At 51.8% G+C, this 27,095-nt stretch overlaps 1 protein-coding gene across 1 annotated transcript; it reads left to right on the forward strand.

Annotated features, from left to right (window-relative positions):
- The first annotated feature begins 9,577 nt into the window (after positions 1-9,577).
- On the forward strand, positions 9,578-25,570 carry TBC1D26 (TBC1 domain family member 26). Its single transcript, XM_063656580.1, is given in 16 exon segments — positions 9,578-9,689; positions 12,258-12,398; positions 12,677-12,752; positions 12,926-13,008; positions 14,817-14,856; positions 15,330-15,410; positions 15,612-15,719; positions 16,055-16,164; positions 17,440-17,488; positions 18,486-18,606; positions 19,307-19,401; positions 19,779-19,844; positions 20,292-20,391; positions 20,750-20,899; positions 25,004-25,143; positions 25,145-25,570. Coding segments are annotated over 14 exon segments (1,500 nt in total). The 5' UTR covers positions 9,578-9,689; positions 12,258-12,398; position 12,677; the 3' UTR covers positions 25,427-25,570.
- The last annotated feature ends 1,525 nt before the right edge of the window (positions 25,571-27,095 follow it).

Raw genomic sequence — 27,095 nt, forward strand, 5'->3', positions numbered from 1 at the left:
TGTGGGTGGGAAAGGGGTGCTTCCCTAAAATAAATCCAAAGATGCTGTGCAGGTAAAACAAACAATTGCTATTGGAAGTTAACTTCAGCATGAATAAGACAATCTGCCCTCCTGCTCCCCATCTATTCCCCCCAAAAGAGCAGTTTTTCAAAGATCAAACAGTAATAACATTGACAGAAGCCTAAAACCTAAGAAAGTTGGGTGCAGTAGCTCATGCCTGTAATCCCAGCACTTTGGGAGGCTGAGGCGGGCAGATCATGAGGTCAGGAGATTGAGACCATCCTGGCAACACGGTGAAATCCTGTCTCTACTAAAAATACAAAAAAATTAGCCGGACGTGGTGGCTGGCACCTGTAGTCCCAGTTACTCAGGAGGCTGAGGCAGGAGAATGATGTGAACCTGGGAGGTGGAGCTTGCAGTGAGCCAAGATCGTGCCACTGCACTCTAGCCTGGGTGACACAGCAAGACTCTATCTCAAAAAAAAAAAAAAACAAAAAAAAACAACTAAAAGTACATTGATTTCATAGAGTTTCTGTGAGGGTTACGTGAAGTTATATACGTGAAAGGGCTTTGTTGCACATTGCTGAGTTATATTTTGATGATAATTTTCTATTCTTTGATGCCAGGCTCTAGTATACAAAAAGCATGGACCTCTCACCAGGGTGCCAGTTCTTAATGCTAACTTGTGCCACCTGTCCTTTGTGGCCTGGCAGGGAGTCTTTGCTCATCAGTAGTGATTTAGGGACCCGAGATGGTATAGGGCAGCCACCACCATAAATATTACTTTTGCCATATGAAAAACAGAATTTTATGTATGGTTGATTCAATTCCCAGTCTTGTGACCTATGCATCTCATGTTGTAGTGACTCAAACCTGCTGGGTTATCCAGGACTGTAATTTTTTTTTTTTTTTTTTTTTTGAGATGGAGTCTCCCTCTGTTGCCCAGGCTGGAGTGCAGTGGCGTGATCTTGGCTTACTGCAAGCTCCACCTCCCAGGTTCACGCCATTCTCCTGCCTCAGCCTCCTGAGTAGCTGAGACTACAGGCGCCTGTCACCACGCCCGGCTAATTTTTTGCATTTTTAATAGAGACGGGGTTTCACCGTGCTAGCCAGGATGGTCTCGATCTGCTGATCTCATGATCCACCCACCTCGGCCTCCCAAAGTGCTGGGATTACAAGCGTGAGCCACCGTGCCCAGCCCAGGACTGTAATTTTTAAAAACCCATGGTGAGGTCTGGCTTCAGATATGACTGGATTCAGATATTCAGAAGATGTCATCAGCTCATTTTCTTGCTATCTCAGCACCATTTAATTCCATCTGAATTTATAATTAACACTTTATAATTTATTATAATAACTATCAGAATGAAGGAGAATAAAATCCTTTATTGGAGTATAACACATGATTATTTCAAAGAGGAGTTGATCAGTGTTCCCCTGAGAGTAAGAGTGCATTATACACAGTGTGGACATCTCCAGGGCCTTCCAAACATAAGTAAGTATACAGTTTCTGAAACATTTGTTTTAGTAACATATCTATACAAAATTAAACTAGGGAAGGTTTCCCTTCTCTTTGGTCTGACACCTCTTCCCATAAACAGAGCAGCTCTTACAATCATTTTGAACTAATTAATAACTATAGGACATACCAAACCCACGTATTTCTTACATTTTCCTGTTTATGAGTGCCATATCATAAGCTCCAAGATAAGGGCCTGTTTTGGCTTTGTTCATTTATATATATATATATATATATAATGAAAAGCATAACACAGAACAAAGCACAAAACTGTAGTTCTGATGAGAGACAATTTCTACTCTTTGGGCAGATTACACAGAAGGTAAAGAATGATCTTTCCTTTTCTCTTGTTGAATAAACTATCACTTAAGCAAAGATAACCAAAGTTTAATCTTTTTAAATATAATATTTTGAATTAAAGATTTCATAAAGATTTTAATGAATAAACCCATCAAAATCAAGCCAACTTTTGTCAAAATTTTAATACATTTATTTCTTTTCAGAATTCGCAGTTATTATAAAGCACAAGTAAAGTTCACTTTCCCCCAAACCTTCCAAAACTTATAGCATCCTCTCCAGTTTTATGCTTTACTATCTTTCGCATTCTGCAACAACCACACATTTCACTCTAAGAGAAAAATAGTCCTGTTTTCTTTTGATAAACAAAAACATCACATTTTCTTTTTACGTGTTTAGGGATCCCCAAGACCACCCCCAGGTTCAATGATTCACTAGAAGGATTCCCAGGACTCAGCATGTTGTCATTTTCTTGGCTGTGGTTTATTATAGTGAAAGGACACACAGCAAAACCAGTAAAAAGGCTCATCGGGCGGCAAGGTCTGGAGGAAACAAGGAACAAGCTTCCCTGAGTCCTCTCCCAGTGAAGTCACACAAAACTTGCTCATTTCCCCCAGCAAGGAGTTGTGACAGCATGTGTGAAATGTGATCTATCAGGGAAGCTCAGTAGAGATTCAAATCCCAAGGTTTGTACTGGGTGCTAGTCACATAGGCACTCTCTGTCTAGTGTGTACCAAAACTCCAGACTTCCAGAAGGAAAGCAAGTATTCAGCATAAGCTGCATTGTATTTATAGACAGTTTAGGAGCAGTGATCCACTTTAATTCTGGAATTAGTGGGAACGATCCCAAAGTTATACTTCCCAGATGCCCACCCGTGGGCAACCTTGTAGGCAAGTCTTTCTAAAGATAGCAGGCTGGGGCTTGCTATGTTAACTTTTCTGCACAGTTTCGTTGCCACTATTGTTTTCATACGGCCTCCCAGCGACTCAAATTAATCACAAATTTGCTAACCAAAGAAATTAACTGGGACGTAGATAATCAGAACTCTCTACATTAGACAGGCAACTTAGCAGATGAGCAAAACTCACAAACACACATAAAATGACCTCCTGCAGCCACACATCCCTTTTATACCTTCTCAGCACACACATTTCCTAGCTCTGTCTACTGAAACGGGCTAAAAGCAATGACACCTCAGTTGCAATGAGCCCAGATCTTGGTTTCTGATATTGTTAAAATTAGCTAAAAGGAACTAAGGGTCCTCAGAAAAATGGCTGATTGCAGGTCTGAGGGAACGAAACTCCAAGAAGATCCTGGAATATCTTATTCCAGGAAAAAAAAAAAGTAGTACTCAAAAAAATGATGAGGGTAGGTCACAAAGACACAGGAAGTAGCCCTCACTGACTAAATCCGGAACAATTTGAGCAGCAAAACAAGAAAATGATGAATTGTAAAACCATTGAAAAAGTAGTAGTCCGTGAGTTCACATTGATAACAAGTAAATAAATGAGCGATAACAGCGGACCCTTGCTTACCACAGAATACCCTATGCCAACGGGTAAATGCAAAGGGAATGTTGGAGCTGGAAAACTATCATTTTGTAGCCATAACAGCAAAGACTGATTCAAGCAAGAATCATCAATGGATGCTAAATCTAAGGGGAAATTTTGATGAGGAACAGGATATTTGCATAGAATTGAAGTATCTTTTCCAGAGATTGCTTATTATGATTAGCAATTGCAAGGCAAAAAATAATTATATAGTGGAAGAACTGGGAAAAACTTTGATTACATGATCAAAATTAATATATTGAGTAAGTGGCACATGGACATTCTGTGCCTCAGATGTGATACCATGAGAAGGACACAGCATAATGTGTGTACTATTCTGGCTGGGAATGCATAACTGGAATCTAATCATGAGGAAATATTTGACAAACTCCAAAATGAGGACTATTAAAAGGACTGCATTCTTCAAAAATATTAATATCACACAAGACAAGGAAAAGCTGAATAACTGTTCCAAATTAAAAGAAACTAAAGCATCATGACAACCAAATACAATACAGGATCTTTGACTAGGTCTTGTGTGAGAGAAAATCTAAAGACATTATTGGTTCAATTTTTCAAAACTGGAATACAAGCAATAGAATAGATAAAAGTAATGTATTGATGTTAAATTTACTGCAGTTGATAACTATATCATGGTTGTGTAAAGTATTAATAATATCCTCATTATTGAGAAATGCATATTGAAGTATTCAGAGGTAAAGAAGAGTAATGTATGAAATTGAAATGATTCAAGAAAAATTTGTATATAGAAAGAGCAAATGATAAAACAAGCAGGATTAAACATTAACTGTGTGTCAGTCTAAGAGGAACCTGGCTATCCTTTGTAATTCTATTGCAGTCTTTGTGTAAATTTCAGGTTACTTCCAAATTTAGAAAAAATTAAGTGAACACATATATTGACCCAAAGTTAGACCCATTCTGTAACATGAAAATACAAGGCAAAAATATATATAATACAACTATGTTAAAAGACCCTTTTTTCTATCTTACCTAAAACTTAGCATCTCCAATGATTATCCATTAATAAGCTCTTTTTATTTTATTTTATTTTATTTTATTTTTTTGAGACGGAGTCTTGCTCTGTAGTCCAGGCTGGAGTGCAGTGGCACCATCTCCGTTCACTGCAACCTCCAACTCCTGGATTCAAGCGATTCTCCTGCCTCAGCCTCCCTAGTAGCTGGGATTACAGGCGCCCACTACCATGCCCGGCTGATTTTTTGTATTTTTAGTAGAGACAGGGTTTCACCATGTTAGCCAGGATGGTCTCAATCTCCTGCCCTCGTGATCCGCCAGCCTCGGCCTCCCAAAGTGCTAGGATTACAGGCGTGAGTCACCGTGCCCAGCCTAATAAGCTCTTTGTTTTTTCGTTTTCTTTTTCTTTTTTCTTTTTTTTTTTTTTGAGACTGAGTCTGGCTCTGTCGCCCAGGCTGGAGTGCCCTGGCGCGATCTCCGCTCACTGCAAGCTTCGCCTCCCGGGCTCACATCATTCTCCTGTCTCAGCCTCCTCTCCTGCCTCCTGTCTCAGCCTGTAGCTGGGACTACAGGCGCCCGCCACCATGCCCAGCTAATTTTTTTTGTAGTTTTTAGTAGAGATGGAGTTTCACTGTGTTAGCCACGATGGTCTCGATCTGACCTCGTGATCAGCCCGCCTCGGCCTCCCAAAATGCTGGGATTACAGGCGTGAGCCACCGCGCCCAGCCAAGCTCTTTCTTAAAGAGAAGATATTTCCACCTTTAACTGACAAAATCCCAAAAATTTATGTGAAGAATTTATTTTTAAAAGCTTCTCGAAGGTCATTTAGAAAGATTGATAACCACATTGGAAAAAGTATAAAAAATTGCATAGACCCCTGAAAGTATGATTATATGCATTTTCTTTTTTTGTTGTTTTTTTTGAGACGGAGTTTCGCTCTTGAAGCACAGGCTGGAGTGCAATGGCGCAGTCTCGGCTCACTGCAACCTCTGCCTCCCGGGTTCAAGTGATTCTCCTGCCTCGGCCTCCTGAGTAGCTGGGATTACAGGCCTAGGCACCACCACGCGAGTTTTGCTCTTATCTCCCACGCTGGAGTGCAGTGGCACGTTCTTAGCTCACTGCAACATCTGCCTCCCGGTTTCCAGCAATTCTCCCACCTCAGCCTCCCGAGTAGCTGGGATTACAGGCGCCTGCCACCATGGCGAGCTAATTTTTTTTGTATTTTTAGTAGAGACGGGGTTTCATCATGTTAGCTAGGCTGGTCTCGAACTCCGGACCTCAAGAGATCCGCCCACCTCGGCCTCCCAAAGTACTGGGATTACAAGCATGAGCCACCGTGCCCAGCCTGATTACATACATTTTCAATAAACATTTATGAAAGTGGTATCAGGCCTTTTAATAATCAGAAGACCAAAATAAATAAAAACGAAATAACGTTATCCACTAACCAGAATATATAAAAGGAAGACTGACAAAATCAAGTGTTGGGAAGAACATCTAATTAGAACTGTCAAACTTGTGGTTGGGTTATATATTAGTCAAAAAAATCTTTGGAATTAAAATTTAATTGATAAATTGTATGTATTTGTGCTATACCACATTTTACATACACACACACACACACACACAGACGCACATTGTAGAATAGCTAAATCTGTGTGTACATATGTATAGCCACAGACATACATTATAGAATGGCTAAATCAAGCTACCTAGCATATCAGTTACCTCAGATACTTATCTTTTTTTTTTTTTTTTGTGGTGAGAACATTTAAAATCTGCTGTCTCAACAATTTCAAGTATTACCACATTGTTATTAACTGTAGTCAACGTGTTGTACAATAGAGCTCTTGAGCTTTTCCTCCTAGCTGAAATTTTTAGTAACATCCATCGCATTTGAACATATGCAGTTACTATGACCAAGCTATTTTATTTGTAGGGCTGTTCTTAACTAAAATATCTATACATGTGTACCAAAAGAAATTAACAAGAATGTTCATAGTGGCTTTATTGCTAGTAGTCCCAAAATGGAAACAAACCAATGTCCATCAACAGTAGAATTGATAGATGTGCCATATTCATGCAGAGCGCCACCGAGCAGGGAAAAGAAATGAACTGCTTGGGCCGGGCGCGGTGGCTCACGCCTGTGATCCCAGCACTTTTGGAGGCTGAGGCAGACGGATCACTAGGTCAGGAGATTGAGACCATCCTGGCTAACACAGTGAAACCCCATCTCTACTACAAATACAAAAAAATTAGCTGGGCATGGTGGCAGGCATCTGTAGTCCCAGCTACTCGGGAGGCTGAGGCAGGAGAATGGCGTGAACCTGGGAGGCAGAGCTTGCAGTGAGCCAAGATCGCACCACTGCACTCCAGCCTGGCCGACAGAGCGAAACTCTTGTCTCAAAAAAAAAAAAAAAAAAAAAAATGAACTGCTTCATGAAACCGCCTGAAGGAGTGTCACAAATGTAATGCTGGGCCAAAGAAGCCACACACAAAACCATTCCTACTGAATGGCCCTCCATGCATCCATTTATGAAACAGACAACACTAATTGGGGCTGCTAAAAACAAGGTGATTCCTTTGGCAAGGCAGATGGGCAGTGGTTAGGGAGCAGACCTTCAGGAGAGGGATTTCCAGATTGTTATTTTTATTTCATTTTCTTGGACTGTGTGGTAGCTCCAAGCATGTGTCCTCTTTGTGATAAATCACTGAGTAGTAGAATAATAGGATTCCTGGGTATATTATACTTTAATAAATGTATTTGAATTCATTTTTGCCATTAAGACAAATAATATAAATCATAATAAATCTTTGCAATTTTAATATTATTTCTAGTTGATGAAAAATAAGTCACCCGAAGGATTCCAAACTTGGGTATTTCAATATAGAACTTATGTGTTCTAATATATATTTCTAGAGATCCAAAACTGTCTGATTAATGTCATTTGAGTGTAAAAAAGCACAGTTATGTTTACAATTTGCTCTCTAATCTTTTACTTGAAGTTAAGCTAATTATCCACATCCATCAATGAAACTGCTTTCACAGAAGAGTCCAATCCATGGCATAAATGACAGGAACTTTAGAAAAGTCATTTCTTCTTCATTATTTATGTGAAAACATTAAATTTCTTAGAAACACAGGCCAGCAAACTCTCACTTTAGCGTTGCTTTCATTGCTTTCTGTAGTCTTGTTACCAGAGAAGATTTTTATGTTCCAGAATTGCACAGAGGGAAGAACTATTATGTTTACCACTGTGGCCATCAAGACAACGCACCTGATTCCTAGGATCCCAGCAATGACCCTCCCTGGAGGTGATGGGAATTAAGGGACCTGCTATGGAAATTGTGGGGGCTGAGTAAACAGTCTCTACAAATCTTTCTCTGTGTCTGGTACTTGAAGTCCACAGGGAGTAAACAAGGGAAGATTACAGAACAGGCAGGGAGGGATTCCATGAGCAAGAGCTGGAACTCCATAAAAATAAAGTGAAACCCATGTTCATGAAGCTAAACACAGGCCAGTAACCCAGCAGTCAGAGAAACTAAAGGAAAAATCCAGGGAAAGGCAGAGCAATTACAGGCTTAGCTGCTGTTTCATGCCAATGAGATAAGTCAGCAGATCAGCAACAAGCGCGCGCGCACGCACGCACGTGGACACTTGCTACAAAATTCATTTTATTCCAGTGTGTGAGTGTGCACATGTGTGCGTGTGTGAGTGTGCACATGTGTGCATGTGTGCACTCCTGTTGACCCAGTTTCTGCTCTGTGGCCACGTCCATGATCCTAGACGACCCCAGGTGTGCCCTCGATGACGTCTGCAGGGATGGAGCACCGCCCCTGCCATTGGGTATTGCACTGTGTGATGCCATCCTTGGGGCCCTCAGGGTGATGGAACCCAATAGGCTTCCTTAGGCTTTCCTTTCAGATGGAAAGGAGATAGATGATGTTCCATTGTTATTTTGTTTTCTCTCTTTCCATGGATTCTGTGACATCTTCCTCTCCTCATTGACTCTGCCAGAAGGGGATTCCTGGTGGGGCAAGGGTAGCTGGTGGGAAATGAGGTACCAGGAAATTAGCAAAGGGTCTTCTGGCCATCTGGGGACAGTTCTCATGTGGTCCCCAGCCCAGTCTCGAGGTTTCTGAGCTGGTCACCCTGCAGCCTCGGTGCTGCGCCTCTGGATCCAGCCTCCGCAGGAAGAACCCTGGGAGACCCAGCAAAACGGGGTGCCTGGTCTGACACACGTCCCCCTGTTCCTCTGGCTCTGCGGCTCAGGAATAGGCTGAGACGTCATGTCCAGGCAGTGCCAGGACACCTCACTGCCCCCTTTGAGGTGAGCCCAGAGGGCTTTTGGGGGCGAGCATGAAGCTGGGCACCCAGGGCCTGAGGCCGACTGTCCCTCCCTGTGTCCTGGAGTGGGGGCCTTGACCCGAGAAGACCTCCAAGGGATGGCCTGTGGGTGCTGATGCGGGGAGGGGAGGTCTGTGGACTGAGGGGGATCACTGGCAGAGGACATTGAGCACCGCGGCTCAGGGTTCTGCTCAGTGGGGTCAGTGGGAATGTGGTCAGTGAAGGCCTGGTCAGTGGGGGCCTGGTCAGTGGGGGTCTGGCTGGCAGAAGCCTGGCCAGGTGGCCGCTAGATGACTTCAGGCAGGGTTTGTCCTTGGAGCCTCCTTGCCGCCATCTGTAGTGGGAACGAGTCATGGCACTCCGGAGGGCTTCTGGGAAGAGGAGGTGAGCAGGTGTGTGGAATCCAGCCCTGACAAACAGATCTAGCACTTTACAGCCTAGCTGAGTCCCCTGCTAGGGAGGGGACCTCCCCTTTGCCTTTTGCCCCCAACCCTCAACCTTCTGCCCCCTATCCTCCATCTGCAATCCCAGGAATGCCCTGGATGGGGAGGTCTGAGGTTAGGGAGCACCCGTGGATGCTCCGATGATGGCCATGGGTCCCGAGTGGGGAGAGAGTGACAAGGGTGACTGAGTGTCCTGGGTGCACATGAGTGGGGCAGCCGGGCCTAGACAGAGCAGTGACAAATGCATGCACACGTGTTCACCCACATACACGTGCATGCTTACATGCACAAACACTGCACACACGCACGTTGACACTTCAGGGGGTGGAGGGTGCTAACTCTGGTCCTGGCTGACCCAGGCAGGGGCCCATTGTGATGGGTGTCATGACCTCACAATGTCACTGGTTCTGAGCACTCGCCTACCTGTCTGCCTGCCGTCTCTATGTCTGGAACTCTTAGAGATAAGACATAGAGGTATCTGGTTCTGAGAAGAGAAAGTTTTGCTAAGTGAGAGACACGACTGACTCAACTGACTCAGGTGAGTGTGACCTGCTCTGTTCCTTCCCTGCTGACCTGGGGACAGTCATTACCTGGTGGGCAGTGCTAGCCTCTGGGCAGGTGCCAAGGAGGGTCATCCCTGAGCACTCACCAGGTGCCTGTTCTGCACTGACCTGGTGGAATCTGTGGGGTGGGTGCTGTCCCCGAATGTACCCATTCCACAAGTGAGATGTCTAGGGTCAGAGAGGAGGTGACTGGCCAAGGGACCCAGACGTGATCCTGGGCTGTGCTCTCAGCCCTGCCCTTTGCATGCCCTGACCTCTGTGGGCCTAGATTCCAAATCTGCCCAGGGTTTTCTGGCCCCTGATGGGGCAGAGTCTGGCCCTGAAAGAGCCACTGGGATGGAACTCCTATGGGTGTGGTGGAGGGAGGTGGTACTTGGTCCAAGTCTGTGCCCTAAGCTGGGTCTCCGCAGGAGGTGGTCTCACCAACTCAGACTTCATGTGCGGTCGCTGAGGGTCTCCGTGGGGCCCACTGGCCACATGGGGTCCCTTGTCTGGGAGTAGGGAGCCCTCTGCCTGTGGGCAGTTGTGGTAGAGGACCTTGAACACTGCTGCTCTGGGGCCTGGGCAGGAAGGACTTGGACAGTGGGGACCTGGGCAGTGGGGACCTGGTCTGGAAGGCCTGGTCACTGGGGGGACTGGTCAGCGAGGACATGGTCAGTGGGGAATTGGTCATCAGGGGCCTGGTCAGCAGAGGCTTGGCCACTGGGGCTTTGTCAGTGAAAACCTGGTCACTAACCTGGTCAGTTGGGACATGGTCAGTTGGAGCCTGGTCATCAGGGGCCTGATCAGCGAGGACCTAGTCAGAAGGCCTGGTCACTGGGAAAACGGTCAGTGAAAGCCTGGCCAGCAGGGGTCTGGTTAGTGGGGGTCTGGCCAGATGGTTGCTGGGTGACCTCAGGCACGGGGTTTGTCCTTAGAGCCTCCTTGCCTCCATCCATAGCAGAAATGAGTCATGGCACCCCGGAAGGCTACTGGGAGGAGGAGGTGAAAAGATGTGTGGAATCCGACCTTGCCACTCACACCCAGCATTTTACAGTCTAGCTGAGTTCCCCCTAATGAGGGGCCCTGTCCTGTGCCCTCTACCCCCTAGCCCCCATCTGCATCTTTAGGACTGCCCCGTGTGGGGAGGTCTGAGGTTGGGGAGGACCCATGGATGCTCTGATGCTGGCCACAGGCCTCAAGGGAAGATGACGCTGATTAAGACTTGATGAGTACTTGGGTGCACATGTAAGTGGGACAGCCAGCCCTGGCCAGAGACGCTACTCATGCACACACATGTTCACCCACATAAACGTGCATGCTCACCTGCACAAACACATTTTGACACCTTAGGGGCTGGAGGACACCAACTCTGGGCCCTCTTGACCTGGGCAATGGCCCATTGTGATGGGTGCCATGACCTCACAATGTCACTGGTGCTGAGTGACCGCCCACCTGCCCACTCGCCCACCTCTGTGTTGTGCAGCACTTGCACACAAGACACACACAGGTGTCTGGTTTTGTGGTGCATGAACGACTTTTCTAAGTGAGAGACACAGCAGCCTGAGCAGACTCAGGTGAGTGACCTCTGGGCAGATGCCGAGGAGGGTCATCCCTGAGCACTCACCGGGTGCATGTTCTGCATTGACGGCGTGGACCATCCTCCCCTTTGTCCTCACAGAGACTCTGTGGTGATGGGTGCTGTCCCCAAATGTAGCCATTCCACAGGTGAGATGTGTAGAGTCAGGAGGTGACTGGCCCAGAGACCCAGATGTGACCCGGGCCGGGCACTCAGTCCTACCCTTTGCCATGCTGGTCTTGAGCTTTGACCGCTGAGGCCTCTCTACCCTAGACTCCAAATCTTCCTGGAGTTCTGGAATTCAATGAGGCAGGGTCTGGTCCTGGAAGAGCCACTGGGACAGAGCCCCTGTGGGTGGGGTGGAGGGTGCAATTCTTGGTCCAAGTCTGTGCCCTAAGCTGGGTCCCCACAGGAGGAGGTCTCACCAACTCAGACTTAAGGTGCGATCACTGATGGTTGCTGTGGGACCCACTGGACACATGGGGTCCTTCGTCTAGGAGTGGGGTGGGGAGCCCTCTGCCCTCGGGCAGTTGTGGAAAATGAAGGAGCCCTGGAGGGCTGCCTGGAGGGTGATGATCGTCTCTCCTGGTCAAAGAGGCTTGGGGACTGGAACCCCCCTGCAGCATCCCATTCTCTCTGTCTGATCCTCTAGAGGCCTTGCCCTCCGTTTGCCCCGAGTATTCCTGGGGGGGATGGTTCCCCCGGGTGTTCTCTAGGACTAAGGCCCCAGCGTTCTCTTGTTCTTTCTTGGTGAACCAGGAAAACAAAGTCCCCTCCTGTATTGACAGCTGGGAATTGTGGTGTCCACCGTCCTCGACCTGCGACAGGGTCTCCACAAGCACAGAGGCTGCTCTGGAGTCAATAGATCATCTTTTCCCCAAACCAAACTGCTTGGCTGGTGTTGTTCCTGAAGCGGCTTCACTGGCCAGAGTGAGTGAGAATTGGGGTAGAACGGAGCAGTCACCAGATGTCTTGCTTCCTACAGAAAACTGAGTATCTTCCTGGTCCCTGAACGATCCTATAGAGACATCCAGTCCCTGACTCCACCTGCCTCCAGGTGCCCAGAACAGCCCATCGTGGGGACTTCACCCTCAGCAAGTGGACGCCGTTTGTCCTGCCGGGGCAGGTGTGTGTCTGCCTTGGGGTGTTAGGGGACAATAGGCCTCTCTGTGCAGGTCCCCGTGTGCTCAAATCCTCAGGAAGGAGCCCACCACTGGTTGGAGGCAAGGACTTCAGAGATCCAGTCAGGGGTGGGGCCACTGAGTCTGGCCCCTTGTCATCTGGGAGGGGTAGTGGAATGGGGCTCACCAGACTGGAGTGTGTCTGGGAGTGCAGTGCGTGTGGTTCGGCTGTTCTCTGGAGCTCTTGGGTGCGGGAGAGCCTTGGGATGACTTTGTCTTGCAGGATGGAGATGGATGAGGACCCGGATAACCTGCCTGCCCAGGGGCAAGGCAACATCATCATTACTAAGTATGAGCAGGTACAAGTTGGGTCGCTCTCTCGAGGGAGGCAGGGCCTCGCCTCTCCCGCTGTGCCCTGGTCACAGGGTCCTGGGCTTCCTAAGATCACAGGGTGGGGAGGGGCTGCCCACCTCCCTGGGCCTCCCACACCTCTCACCTTGCCTCCACTATCCTGGCCTCCTCTGGGTTTCAGGGACACCGAGCTGGGGCAGCAGTGGACTTGGGGCATGAGCAGGTTGATGTCGGAAAATACATCAATAACCCTGGGATTGTGCAGTAAGTCCTCTGTCCTCCCGACCCCAGCCACCAATCTCACCTCAGGGGTGAGTTTTGTTTTTAGAAAGGCCTCTCTGAAGCAGGACATGTCTCCCTGGCTGGGCCAACCTCCTCTCCAGGGTCAGAACTCCTCCCAGGCTCTCCTGTCGGTCCAGCCCGTGGTCAGGGTTAGGGCATAGCCTCATGACACATTTAGGGAGCTCGGGAGAGGGGGTAGGGACACAGAGGGGACTAGAGCAGGCCCGTGGACTCTCAGCACTGTCGTCTCCAAGTAAGCTGGAGAGGAGGGGCAGCCTGAGGATCTGGCCCTGTTCCCTTGGGGCCTGCCTTGGTGAGATCTGAGGGTTGTGGCCACAGGGCAAGGGGTCACCTGGCCTGGCCTCTGGGCAGTTGTATAGCAGATCTCTGAGGGCTCAGGGTGCTCAGCCATGAGGGAGGGGCATAGGGACAGTGAGGGCCTTGGCCCTGGCCCTGGTAGGTTGTAGAAGAAGAAGGGCAGAGCCCTGGCCTGGGCTTCTCACTGAGGCCAGGGGGACAACAGAGCATGCAACTGAAGGCCCCGGGAGTGGTGCAGGGAAGGGACCCGGGCCTGGTAATGGGAGCTCAGCCTGAAGCCGGCCCCTCAGGACTCACAGGATGGAGACAGGGAGGAGCCTGGGGGAGGGGGGCAGGGTGAGCCCCTGAGACCTGCCACTTCTGGAAGGCACCTGAACCAAGCCAGCCCTGGGTGGAGCTGACAGCCTGGGGAGGACAACAGATGGGGTGGGCAGGGAACAGTGGCTCACCTGTGACCCCTCAGTGGGGGGACTCAGTCAGTACCCAAGGCTCTGCATGGCCCCCCAGAGATTCTGCTTCCCGCTGGCTCAGTCAGCACCGCGCAGGGTGGATGGAGGGGCCAGGTCGGGGCAGGCAGGACAGTAAGGGGAGGACAGCCAAGCATCCCGTGTCCTGGTTTTTGCAGTGGCTGGGAGGAGGCTGAGAGCTGAAGGCCAATGACCCTGAGAGCCAGCTGAGGCTGGAGCAGGAGTACTGGGGCCAGCCCCACTGCCTGCAGGGCCCTTGGTCATCCTTGTTGCCCTGGATATCTCCCCGGCAGTGCTGGGCAGCCCAGTCAGAGAGTGGCCAAGGCATGGGTGTGGATGGATCTGGGAGGTCTCACTCAGAGGTTCTGAAAGGACAAGGGTCACAGAAGGGCCAAGGTGGCTGGAGAGAGGGTCAAAGTCTCTGGGCTGGGCAGGATGGGGGAAGATGGGGAGCAGGCAGGGTGAGCGGCCAGGATGCAGGGAGAGGCAGGTGCATGCTGGGAGGTCAGACCTTGCAAGGCCCATGGGGAGTGTCAGATGGGATGGGCTCCAGGTGCATCCTCAGGGCACTGGGCAGCTCTCAGGCCAGGCTCCCTGGACTCTGGTGGGTGATGTGGTCACTCCTGAGGCACTGCTGTTAGTCAGGGCTCGGCCACCCACCCTGGGTGGCACCCATCCCATCTCAGAACTGGACTTTCTTAGCATCTACAGAGGGTGTCACCTCCAGCCCAGGAGGAGCAGCACCGTTGTGCAGCCCAAGGCACCCCATGGGCTTCAAGTGTCCCCTCCACCCAGGGCCAGCCTTGAGCTCCCTCTTCTCCAAGGTCCCAGTGCCTCGCTAGTGTCAGATCCACAGGGAGGCCCTTGCCTTCCTTCTCTGTGCTTTGTCCCAGGCTGAGACTTAGGGTGGATGGGGATAGGCTGGTCCTTCCCTGGGGCCCTCTCAGGGAGAGGGATGGCTCCTGGCCCGGGCAGGTCCTCAGCGCTGCCTGGGTTGCCTTACAGTGAGACGGAACTGCCCCGCTTCAGTGCCCTGGAGGTGAAGGTAAGAGCCTGTGCCTGCTGCGTGGGAGGCTGCTTCAGGGACTGGGAATCGGGTGGTCGGCGAGGCAGAGGGGGTGGCCTGTGGGCCTGTGTGGTGGTGAGTGGGCCACAGCTGTCACTGGGAGGGGTGGCCTTTCCTGCTGGACTCTGTTCCCATGAGGGCTTGACCAAAACCCAAACCAAGAACTGCAGTCCTGGCTCAGAGTCCACTGCCTGTTTGAACCAAGACCGCAGTTGAAGGCTGGACTTGACCAAAACTTGGGGCATCTGTGGCCTGAGGATGGCATGTCCTGGCATCACCAGTCCAGACTACCAGCTCCAGTTCCTTCAGAGGGTCTCAGCCCCTGGGGTCTGCCCTTTCCTGGCTTCTTCAGGTTGGGTCCCTTCAGGGCCCCAAAGCCCTGGACCCAACATCCACGGGCCACTGTCAGACGCCTGGCAGCTCCGCTAACTCCATCATGGCTCATTTGACAGCAAAGACGCAAGGAAAGTAAACGTACCAACAAATGGCAAAAGATGCTTGCAGACTGGACAAAATATAGGAGCACCAAGAAGGTAACCTGGGGAGGGAGTGGCCCCCGTGACTGCTCTCTGCAGAGCCAGGAGACAGGCGCCCATGGTTGTGACCTGGCACCGTCTGCCTCTTAGTGGGTGGTGGCACCCCATCCTTGCCATAGGACTGCAGGCCTGTTCACCAGCTTTCCTCTGTGGGGTCGCCCTGTGTCCTTTCTCACTGGAGTGTTCTTCTGTCTGTAGCTGTCTCAAAGAGTATACAAAGGCATTCCCCTGGCGGTGCGGGGCCGGGCGTGGTCACTTTTGCTAGATATTGACAAAATCAAGTCCCAGAACCCAGGCAAATATAAGGTAAGTCCCTCCCACACTCAGCTAGGGCAGTACAAACAAGCTAGGCTGTATCAGGAGCCCAGGACTCCAGCTGGAAGGAATGTTGAGCCTGGGCTGGGGTTGGGGGCTGTGGTCAGACGCACATCCTGGGCATAGATGGTAACTCAGGCACCACAGGTGCGCTGGGCTCTGCTGACCCTCCCTGGCTTCAGAAACAAGGCAAAAAGGAGCTTTCTGCAGAAGGAAACCTTCCTCCCTTCCTTCCAGAAGTGCTGACTGTGGGATGACTGCCGTTTGGGGCAGGGAGTCTTTTGTGTGTTCTGAGGCTGCTTCCTCCTCTTGGCCCTGCCCTACAGGTCATGAAGGAGAAGGGCAAGAGGTCCTCCAGAATCATCCACCGCATCCAGCTAGATGTCAGCCACACCCTGCAGAAACACATGATGTTCATACAAAGATTCGGAGTCAAGTAAGGCCAATGGGGCTTGCAGGGGTCCCAGGGAAGATGGGGGCAATCCAGAGGAATGAGAGCATCCCCAGGGCAGAGGCCAGGGTCACCCAGGAGAGGTGACAGAGCCACCAAGGGCTCTCCTGGCCCAGGGAGCAGCTGGCACCATGGACTGATCACCTCCCCGGCTCTAAGCCCTGGGTCGGGCTGGGACGTGTAGGGCCAGAACCCAGGCGGCTCCCAAGAGGACGGAAGGCAGAAAAAAAAAAAAGAATCACGCAGATGGTGAAAAGTGCTCTCCATGACCCACAACCATCCAGGATAGGGACCCATGGGAAGGTGGCATGATGGCAGGGCTTGGGAGCCTTCTTGGGCAACACTGACAGCCCAAAATACTAGAAAGGATGCGGGGCTCCGGAAACTCTCATCCATGGCTGGTGGGAACGTGACAGGGCACAGCCATTTTGTAAGTCACATGGGCTGTGGCTCACAAAGCTCAGTGGCCTCGTACCACACATCCCCAAAGTGTGACAGATATTGGCCACACTGATTTGAAAACTGACGTCCAAGTAAAACCCGCATGCGACGTTCACCTCTTGATTGATTGTAACTCACACCCGGAGGCTACCGAGATGTTCTTCAACACGGGAACTAGGGAGGAAGGGGCTTCCACTCTTCAGACAGAGGCGACTCAGTGAGGAAAAGGAATGAACCCCTAATGCCCGCAGAAACATGGGTGGATCTCAGATGTGTATTGCTGAGGGAATGATGCCAGACCCAGCAGGCTACCACCATGGGATTCCAATTCATCGGCCATTCTGGAAAAGGGCAAACCACGGAGACAGAGAACAGATCAGGATGGCCAGGGGCTGACAGAGCCGGGAGACGTTGGCTGCAAAGGGGACATGCTGGGGACTTGGAGGATGAAGCAGCCGCTCTGGGAAGGGCTGCAGTGGTGGACAGGAGGCTTTGCACATTAGTTCAGAACCGTGGAACTGCGCACATCCCAAAGACTGGACTTCCGTGTGTGCAAACTGAGAAAAAGGAGAAGAAAAAATCAACCACAGTAAAAAATGATCACTGATCCAACTGTACACCTACGACATTTGCATTGCAAGGAATGTGGATTTTACTGAAAAAAAAATTCCTAAAAACTCAGGTGTCCTAAAGAGCTCACTGCTTATTTGGGGGCATCATCTGAACCCAGAATTATGTTTGTTGTTTGGGTTTGTAGACAAAATGAAATTGACAGCATCTGCACAAAACAAACAAAACCCTCTTTCCCCTCTTTTCTAGGCAGCAGGAATTATGTGACATCCTCGTGGCCTATTCTGCATATAACCCTGTGAGTATTCCCGGGCAGCGATATTCCTGGGCCATGTGCCCATATTCATAGGCATGGGTGTCTCTCGGGGGTGTTGCAACTTCTTGAAAATTCACTGTTTGTCCACCAGGATGTAGTAGGCAGGACTCCAGCTCGCTGCTGGCAGAAAAGGGTTGAAGTCCAGACTCCTGGTGTCACATGGACCCAATCACCACATCTCAGATGAAGAAATGACCTTCCCCTCCTGGTGTTGTCTCAAAGCCTAGGAGCTTGGCAGGGTCCCACACAGGATGGTCCTTGTAGGAGACAGGTTTGACAAGTTGCTGAGGTGCCTGATGGGCCAGGCACTTGTCATGAAATGAGTTTGCATCCTGAGGGAGCCTCTTCACTGGAAATCTGGCAAGGATCCAATTTCCCCTTTGCCTGAACCCCATAGGTGCATAGCAGATAGTGAGGGGGGTCACCCAGGTGGCTGCTCCTGCTTGGCCCCCACTTTCCAGACCATTCCAGGCAGGGATAGCTGCTGAGCTGACTGCATGAGCTGCCCACATGGAGGACCCAGCCGCCCCTTGTGTCCAGCAGGCACCCCTTGGGCTGCTGCAGGACCCTTTGTGTGGTGGTCAGCGCCCCACCGCCTGCCCTCGTGGCAGGTGCAGTTCACAGGTGCTGCCCCAGGCCTGGCACAGTGGCCTCCCCAGCCTGGCCCAGGGGAGGGGGCATGAACAATCCCTGACTGTGCCCTTTCGGGCCATGTGAGCTTGGACACTTGCTGCAGGAGTCCCCCCATGCTCCTTGTCAACTGAGTTGTGCGTGACCTGCTCAGTCCTCATGCCCAGTGCCAGGGGAGGGGTGCAGAGGCTGCACCTCAAATCCCCTGGGGCCTGAGGCAGGTGTCCCCAAAGACCTGTGCCATCTCTGTTGACATAAGTCCTCCCAGGTGACATCCTTGCACGGTGACTCCCAGGTGGCCTCAGCCCTCCCAGGTGACATCCTTCCATGGTGACTCTGGCTCTTGCAGGAGGTGGGCTACCACAGGGACCTGAGCCGCATCACCGCCATCCTCCTCCTGTATCTGCCAGAGGAAGATGCTTTCTGGGCGCTTACCCAGTTGCTCGCTGGTGAGAGGCACTCCCTGCAGGGTAGGTGGACAGCTGCCCCCGGGGCCTTACACAGCCATACCAGGGGACAGCCACCCTGGCCGGTGACCCTGACTTCCAGGCAAGGTGCCTTCATTGTATCCCAGATTGTTTGGAGCCTCCAGGATGTCCCTGCTGAGGTCCCACAGCAGCCTGGGTCTGGACAGGAACCCCGTCACCCCAAGTCAGACGCCTTTCATCCCTAACATCAGAGGGCATGGATACCTCCCCCCGGCTGCCCTCTGTCGCCCGAAGCCAGCCCTGACTTTGTGCAGGCGCCACTCATCTCCCTGAGTGTCCTCCTGCCTCCCAGCTGGCTGTGCTCCCAGCCACCCTTCCTCCCTACAGATGGGCCAACAAAGTCTAGATGGCAGTGTCTGCCCATCCCATGTCCCCCAGCCTGACCCCCACATCCAAGAGATAGCCACATAGCCCCCAGCTCCCACCCTGTTCTCCCCGCTGGTGTCTGCCTCGTGGTGTCAAAGGCAGGCTGCCCTCCTGGCACCTGGACCCAGGATGGCACTAGGCAGTGCCTCAAGCCAGGGCCCTCCTCCCCAGGGATGAGGCTACATGCTGGGGTCACCAGATGGGAGGGAGGGAGGCCTCGGGGTCTGGGGTCCCCTGCCCTGCCCAGCTCTTCCAGCTGATGCCTCCACATCTTGGGCGTGGGCTCTGATGGGGTGATGGGTCTGGGGCTTCTCAGTATTCTACAGCCCAAATACTGCCCAGCTCGAGAGGCTCCTATCGCACCAGGAGCAGGTGCTGCACAAGTCCTTCCCAAAGATCATGAGACACCTGGTGAGTGGATGACACCCTCAGCTCCTAACCAGACGCCCTGGACCCCATAGGTCAGGGGAGGCTTGAGTCCCTCATGGGGCTGGCAAGAGGCTGAGTCCCAGCCACGGCCTGACCTGGGATGAGGATTCCCCATGGATTCAGCATTGGGTTTCCTTTTCCTGCCCTGGCGGAGGCAGAGGCGCTGGGACCAGGGCGGAGCTGCAGCTGAGCAGGGCTAAAAGAAGTGTGTCCACCGGGCGTCCGTGCATGGGGTGGGTGTTGGAGCCCTGGCCACCGTCGTGGGTTGTGCCCTTGAGGAAGGTCTGCAGAGGGACCTGGAAGTGAGAGGATTTCAGGGCAGCCCAGGGGGCTCTGAGCACCTCTGCTCCTCCCTTCAGGGCAAGGAAGGGCTGTGCATTGAGGGTTCCATGCTGACGAGGCTCCTCCGGTGTTTCCTTGATGTGGTAAGAAGGCACAGGGAGACCTCAGCCCTGGGACTCTCCTGCCCTGCAGTGCCCAGCTCCCTCAGCTCAGGGGTCCAGCTCCCCCAGGAGGCACAGGCAGGTCCCTGCAGGGCTCACAAGCCAGGCTCTGCCCAAGAGGGTACATCCCATGGCAGAGGCCAGGGCTCAGGCCCAGCCTCGTGGGCAGACTGGGGCAGAACCTGACTTGCGAGGGCCCAGGGAAGCCCCAAGTCCTCAGAAAGTCCTCTTTCCAGAAGCCACAGTGCTGCTGAGATGAGTCCCCCATGAGGAGCTACAGGACCTTGTCTGACTCAGTCTTATGGGGGGTCTCATCTCATGGAGAGGGGTCCCCAGCACTCCAGGGGCCTGAAACCCCAGTGGGCTCTGCTCAGGCCACTGGCCCCAGCTTGGAAAGGCCAGGTTCTCCCACACTTGCTGTCCCCACAGAAATCTTTCGGACTCACCCTGAGACTGTGGGATGTGCTCATCTTGGAGGGCGAGCGTGTACTGACAGCCATGGCACATGCATCATTCAAAATACACAGGAGTAAGTCCCGTGTGCCCGAGGGTGCTTGGGGGAACACGTGGGACAGACCCCGGCTGGCCTGAGGGAAGTGTCCTTACACTGCCTGCTCCATCCGGGTTGGGGGGTCTGGCCTGGTGGGCTGGGCAAGGCATGATGACACTGAGTCCTCCCCCCACATGACCCAGATGAAAGTCAGGAGTGTGGTGAGCACTTCCCTGCCCTGCCTTCCCCAACTGTAGCCTCCTGCGCACAGCTGGACCCTGGGGTGGCCAAAAAGGACCAGGCACCACCCAGTGGGAGGTGGGCCTGGTGGAAATGGGGTGCAGGCACTGACCCCTCCCAGGGAACCCTCCTGGCCTGATGCCTGCCTTGTCCCTAGAGCACCTCATGAAGCTTTCCTGGAGCACCGTCTGGGAGTTTGAGGAGCGACTCTCTCAGAGCTGGGCCCTGGAGGACAACCTGGTCCTCAGGAACCTTCAAACCTCTATGAAGAAACTCACAAAAAAACACTGGGACCTGCCACCCCCAGGTGGGCTCTAGCACCAGGTCCCCTCTGGAGTCACCCTCTGGGGCAGTCAATGGTGGGGAGTGACATGGCCCCATCAGCCCTCCTACCTGGCCTTCCTCTTGCACCTCTTCTTCCTCCTCTTCCTCCTCTATTCTAAGAAAGTCAAATGAGTCTGCCAGTCCTCAGGGCAGGCGCTGAGCACATGTGTGTGTGTGCTGGACATGCTGTGAGGACAGGCAGGGGCCATGGGCAGGACCTCCCAACCCCCTCCCCCACTTTCTACATTGTCCTCTTCTCCTCCTCTAAGGGCCCTGAGGGATACTGGGGCAGTCAGACCCAGCCGTGGAAGCCCCCACCCCCACCTCCAAGCAGCAGGGACCCCTCATTCTTGAGTGCCCCTCCAAGGGTGTCAAAACAACAAGCCAGGGGGACAAGAGAATCAGTATCTCTGACCCAGAGAGGATTGGGCAGAGGGCATTGGCGGAAGCCCTGACCCAGAGCCAGAACCAAGAGTTCATCCAGGTGTGGGATCATTCTAGCCTTGGCATGGGGTGGACGGCCTGGAGGGTAGAGGGGAGCCTGTGCCCATTCCCTTCTTACCCGCTGTGGAGACAGGCCCCCATGTGAGGTAGCAAGGGGGCTGGGTGACAGTGCAGGGCCTTCCCACCTGAGTCCTGAATTGGGGCTGCCAAACCGCCCTGAGGTGAGGGTGTGAGGCAGGAAGCCCTGAGCCACCCTGAACCCTGGGGGCCATTTCAGGAGTGACCTGAGGTTCCCTGAAAGCTTCCCCACCCCAGACTGCACACAGCCCTCGCCCTGGGATCAGCAGCCTGCAGCAGCATCCTCAGTGTCAGGCTAGGGGGCCGCACAGGGACCCAGAGGACTCCAGAGACCCAGGCCTGTGGGGCATAGCCCTCAAGAGACCAGATGGGCTTGGTGAAGATGCTGACCATGTCTGCTTCTCTTTTTTTCAGCCGAGCTGGAGCAATCGTCCTCGAGGGTGTCCCGTGGCATTGGGACCCTCTGTGAGGGGGACAGACTGGCCCTCCCCACCCCACCAGCTCAGCTCCAGGAGCTCATGCCATCAGCCCCACTGGGACAAAAGCCTTGTCCTCCACCAGCCTGGCCTGACGGGGCTGTCCCCAAGGCCCACGCTGAAGTCAATCAACACGAAGGGGCTTCCCCAGAACCCAGGGCAGAAGACTGCTCTCTGAGGGGCTCAGAGGCTCGAGATGAGGGCAGCCAGTCCCCTGGTGAGGTCAGGCTTTGTAGTACACGGAAACACTTGTCTGGGAACTCTATGCCACAGCTCCACACAGATCTGCATGTCGGGGGTCCATGTTTCCTGTGCTGCCATTTTGAACACGGCTCCTGGGACTCTGAGGGGGCTTCTGGAGAACCCAGGGCAGAAGACTGCTGTCTGAGGGGCCCAGAGTCTCGAGATGAGGGCAGCCAGTCCCCTGGTGAGGTCAGGCTTTGTAGTACACGGAAACACTTGTCCGGGAACTCTACGCCACAGCTCCACACAGATCCCCATGTTGGGGGTCCAGGGGCTTCTCAAGAACCTAGGGCAGCAGGCTGCTCTCTGGCAGGCCCAGAGGTTCAAGATGATGGCAGCCTGTCCCCCGGTGAGGTCAGGCTTTGTATTACATGGAAACACTTGTCCGGGAACTCTATGCCACAGCTCCACACAGATCCGCATGTCAGGGGTCTATGTTTCCTGCGCTGCCATTTTGAACACAGCTCCTGGGACTCTGTCAGTTCTCCATCTTCTGTAGACAGCAGCCCTGGAACAACAAGACGCACCCCGCCCAGCGAGCCCACTGGGACCACGACACCAGGCCCTGCCTGGGTTTATGACAGGGAGGAGGCACTTAGAGAGACACCCCAGCAACAAGGTGTCCCCTGCCTGCGACTCCCCTTGGTGGAAGAACAACAATGCATGGAAAGAGCCCAGGCAGCACCCGCACAGCTGCCTCACTGCCCCAGATGGCTGCTGGACCTTGTCTTTACTGCTATTTTTTTTTTTATATATATTTTTTGTCTTCTGGGCCTTGAGAAATACTCAATGGGGAACTTGGTCCCATCAAGGCCTCTGGAGGGAAGGCTGAGCATGGGGTTCCTGCAGCCCCAGCCAGCCAGCAGCATGCCCTGGGACCCCTGACCCCACTTGTGGGTCACAGCCCCTCCCCTAGGGCCTGAGTCCCAGGCCCAGAGGGACCTGTCTTCAACCTGAGTCCTAGGAGGAGAGGGGCACCGCAGGCCCCCGGGTGACCACACAGGGGACCAGGGCACAGCGAGCCCTGGGTGCTGCGAGAATTCACATCAGACAACCTGGGGAAGCTGGGCCAGAGATGCTGAGCCTGTACAGTGATGATATGGGCAGCAGGCACAAGGGGGTCAACAGCTGTGAACACTGCTGCCTCTTCCCAACTCCACTGCAGTGCAGGCAGTCTGTACCCCAGAGCCTGGCCCAACAGTGCCCCAAGTGCGCAGGTCTGCTGTGCCAACATGCCACCTGGAGTCCCTGCCTGGCACACCACCCCCATCCTGGAAGCCTCGTCCTGCAGCTTAGCCGCTGCCACAGCCACAGCAGGCGCCACTGCCAAGCTCCTTTCAGTCAGTCTTCCCAGAAGGCGGAGGTGCCTCAGTGGCTCAGACTGTGAAGGTGGTTTCATCCACATTTCCATTGCTCCAACTAAAGAGAATCCCTGCAGAGGATGCTCTTGATCAAAGGTGGGCAAAACGGCACACCAGGTAGGTGGAGTCATCTCCTTTCCCTGGCCACCACGTTAGGTTGGGGACAAAGTAGCCATCAGACAGGCATGGGACAGAAGAGGCTCAGCATGATGCATGTGCCCTGACCAAGGCTGACCAGGCCGACACCACTGCTGAGCACCCCATCTGCTGATGAGAGACTTGGTGTCGATCCCTGGGCTGGCACTATTTCCCAGGAGGACCGGCTGGCTGCCTGTGGGCAGGCTGCCCACACTATGGAGGGGGCTGAGATTGGCCTTCACTGTAGGGAGCCTCTACCTTGATATAGACTTGCCCCTCCTTCCTGTTACCATCATGGCAGCCCGCATTGCTTTTGACCAGGTCACTTCATTCACAGCGAGGGACATGCAGCTGTGGCCCCTGCTCAGGGAACTAACTGTTCTCACTATGTCAGCCGCCACCTGGAAGCAACTGGGCTTAGGATCACTCAGTTGTGCTGAAGTGATAGTTTGTCTTCCAAGATAAATTTTATGCTTTCTACTGGAATCCAGTATACAGTGCTGACTCCCCAACAGCCAGAAGGTGTAGTTCTGAGAGTGGAGGTGTGCAAGTGGACGATGTTCAGTATTGCACCGAATGTCTCAGTCACAAAGTTTTCCTACGCCTGTCCTGGAGAAACGGAGCTTTGCTGGTTGGAAGGTCTTAGGACCCAGGCAGAGTGAAGCTTCCCCCAGGGGAACACAATAATGGTTCTATTTAATATGAAGAGACAGGACTAAGTCTGAAACCCCGGGACATTCTCTGGTGTTCTTGGTGTTTCCATGTAAAGAAAGTCAAATACTCTAGGCGCCGTGGCTCACACCTGTAATCCTAGCACTTTGGGAGGCCAAGGTGGGTGGATCACAAGGTCAGGAGATCCAGACAATCCTGGCTAACACGGCGAAACCTCGTCTCTACTAAAAATACAAAAAATTAGCTGGGCGTGGCGGCAGGCACCTGTAGTCCCCAGCTACTCAGGAGGCTGAGGCAGGAGAATGGCGTGAACCCAGGAGGCGGGGCTTGTAGTGAGCCGAGATCGCACCACTGCACTCCAACCTGGGCGACGGAGCGAGGCTCTGTCAAATAAAAGAAAAGTCAGATAACAAAGTTTTGCCACAGAGGCACCTAAAAAAGTAGGGGGCCGAACTATTCAGAACTCAGAGGCTTCAGATTCGAAGATGAGGCCAAGCAGGAGACTCCTGACCCACTGAGGGCAAGGGAAATATGTGGGGCTGCTGGGAGAAGATGTCATAGAGGTCCACCCCCACCTTGTGGTATGTCACAGAACCGTACACTTGTATAGCTGTGCACATCTTCTCTCCACTGATTATAGTATTTCTTTCCATTTGTGACTCTCCAATCATGCAGGGAGCTTGCTACAAAATGCACATTGCTATACCATATCCTGGGGCTTGCAATCCAAGGCTGGCAAGGATTCCTGCACGTCAAGGGCCTCAGGTGACTTTCATGCACACCCAAGTCAGAAGGCTCTCCTGAATCCTGGATGTCAACCTTCCTGCCCAAAAAAGGAGGAACGAGGGTCAACCAGCAGCAGACCAGTCACAAAAAGAGATGAAATGTGAGTGCATGGCCTTTCTGACACCCAGACAAAACTTTGGGCACAAAGCCAGGCTGCAGCTCTGGCCACTGACTTGGACCAGGGATGCCCCCATGCAGGCCGATGTGCCCTGGCTGCTCTTCTCGCTCCTGACACCCTCTCTTCGGCTGACTGCGTTAGGAAGGGAGAACCTGCCAGCTTTCGGAAGAAAATGTAGCTTTATCATAACATAGGAAAGACTGCAAGTTATTACGAGAGAAGGAGGAGGCCTGAAACAGCTCCTGAAAATGAGAGGGAAAAGGAAGGTGTAAATATGTTGGTAATAAAATCTCCAACCACAGCATAGTCATGGGAATGTTTTTGTTACAATTTTTGTTCTCAAGGTTATAGTAAACAAAACAGTCACTTGAATTGTCAAAAGAACAGCAGTTTTGCACAATGAAAAGCATACATACCAAGCCAGAATACAATAGCACTCAGGTCTATATGTTGCAATGGTCCTAGTGCCAGAGGAAACCTCCAGGGAGTTTGCAGTGACCCTCCAGGGAGCCCAGGCCCCTGGAGGGCCCTAGGGCTGGAGGGAGGCCAGCAAACCACTCAGCTCAAAGCACTCCCTTCAGGCACCTGAAGAGGGAAAGCCCATGTGTCTTCATGTGAAGCACTGAATGGGCAGCCGGCATCTCAGAAATACAGGCGATTTTTCATACGCTGGTGTGAATGAGTCTGGGGCACCCAGGGGGTCCCGCAGTGGTCAGACACACTTTGAAACAATCAACACCTACACAGCAGGTTACTAGGAAACAGGAAAAATGTTTTACTGGATTTCACAGCAGATTGGGAGCTAAAGGAAGAGATTCCCAAGCCCATCATGGAAATATTTTGTTTTAACAAAGTAAATTCACAACAGCACATCAAACACAAAACCTAATGCAAGGGTCAGTGCCCAGGGCCACTGCCTGCCTCGGGTGAGAAGTTCTTTAGCAGCAGTCACAGGGCAATGCTTAGAAAGGCAATGCCACAGTGAATAAGGGGAATTAACCTGGATCCAAAAGTGTAGAATAATGCCCACCAAGAACGCACGCGGCTCTATCTCTCTTCCCAGTTCTAATGTTCTCAGAGCAGCAGCCACCCCTGAACACAAGGGGAGACAGGAAAGGGCCCAGGGGCGTGGGGATTTATTCGTGGGTTCTCTCTTATTTTCCACTGGTCTATGTGTCTGTTTGTATGCCTGTTTGTATGCCAGTCCATTGCTGTTTTGATTACTATAGTTCTGTAGTGTAACTTGAAGTCAGGTAATGTGATGCCTCCAATTTTGTTCCTTTTGCTTACGGTAGTTTTGGCTATTCTGGGTCTTTTGTGGTTTGTTTGGATTATTTTTTCTACTTCTGTGAAGAATATCATTGGTATTTTGACAGGGATTGCATTGAATCTGTAGATTGCTTTGGGTAGTATAGACATTTTAACAATATTGATTCTTCCGATCTGTGAACATGGAATATATGTCAATTGTGTGTGTTCTCTTCAATTTCCTGCATCAGTGCTTTATAGTTTTCTTTGTAGAGATCTTTCACTTCTTTGGTTAAGTTTATTCCTAAGTGTTTTATTTGTATCTATTGTTAATGGGATTTCTCTCAATTTCTTTTTTAGATTGTTCACTGTTGGCATAGAGAAATACTACTGATTTTTGTACGTTAATTTTGTATCCTGCAACTTAACTAAATTTGTTTAACTATTCTAATAGTTTTCTGGTGGAGTCTTTAGGTTTCTCCAAATAGAAGATTGTATCATCTGCAAAGAGAATTTGAGGTTTTCCTTTCCAAGTTGGATGCAGGGCTGTTATTTTATTTCAGGCCATTTTCCAAGCTCAATGGTTTTTGTCAGAATTCAGTTCCTGTAGTTACA

This window comes from Pongo pygmaeus, chromosome 19, assembly GCF_028885625.2.
Source record: "Pongo pygmaeus isolate AG05252 chromosome 19, NHGRI_mPonPyg2-v2.0_pri, whole genome shotgun sequence".
NCBI lineage: Eukaryota > Metazoa > Chordata > Mammalia > Primates > Hominidae > Pongo > Pongo pygmaeus.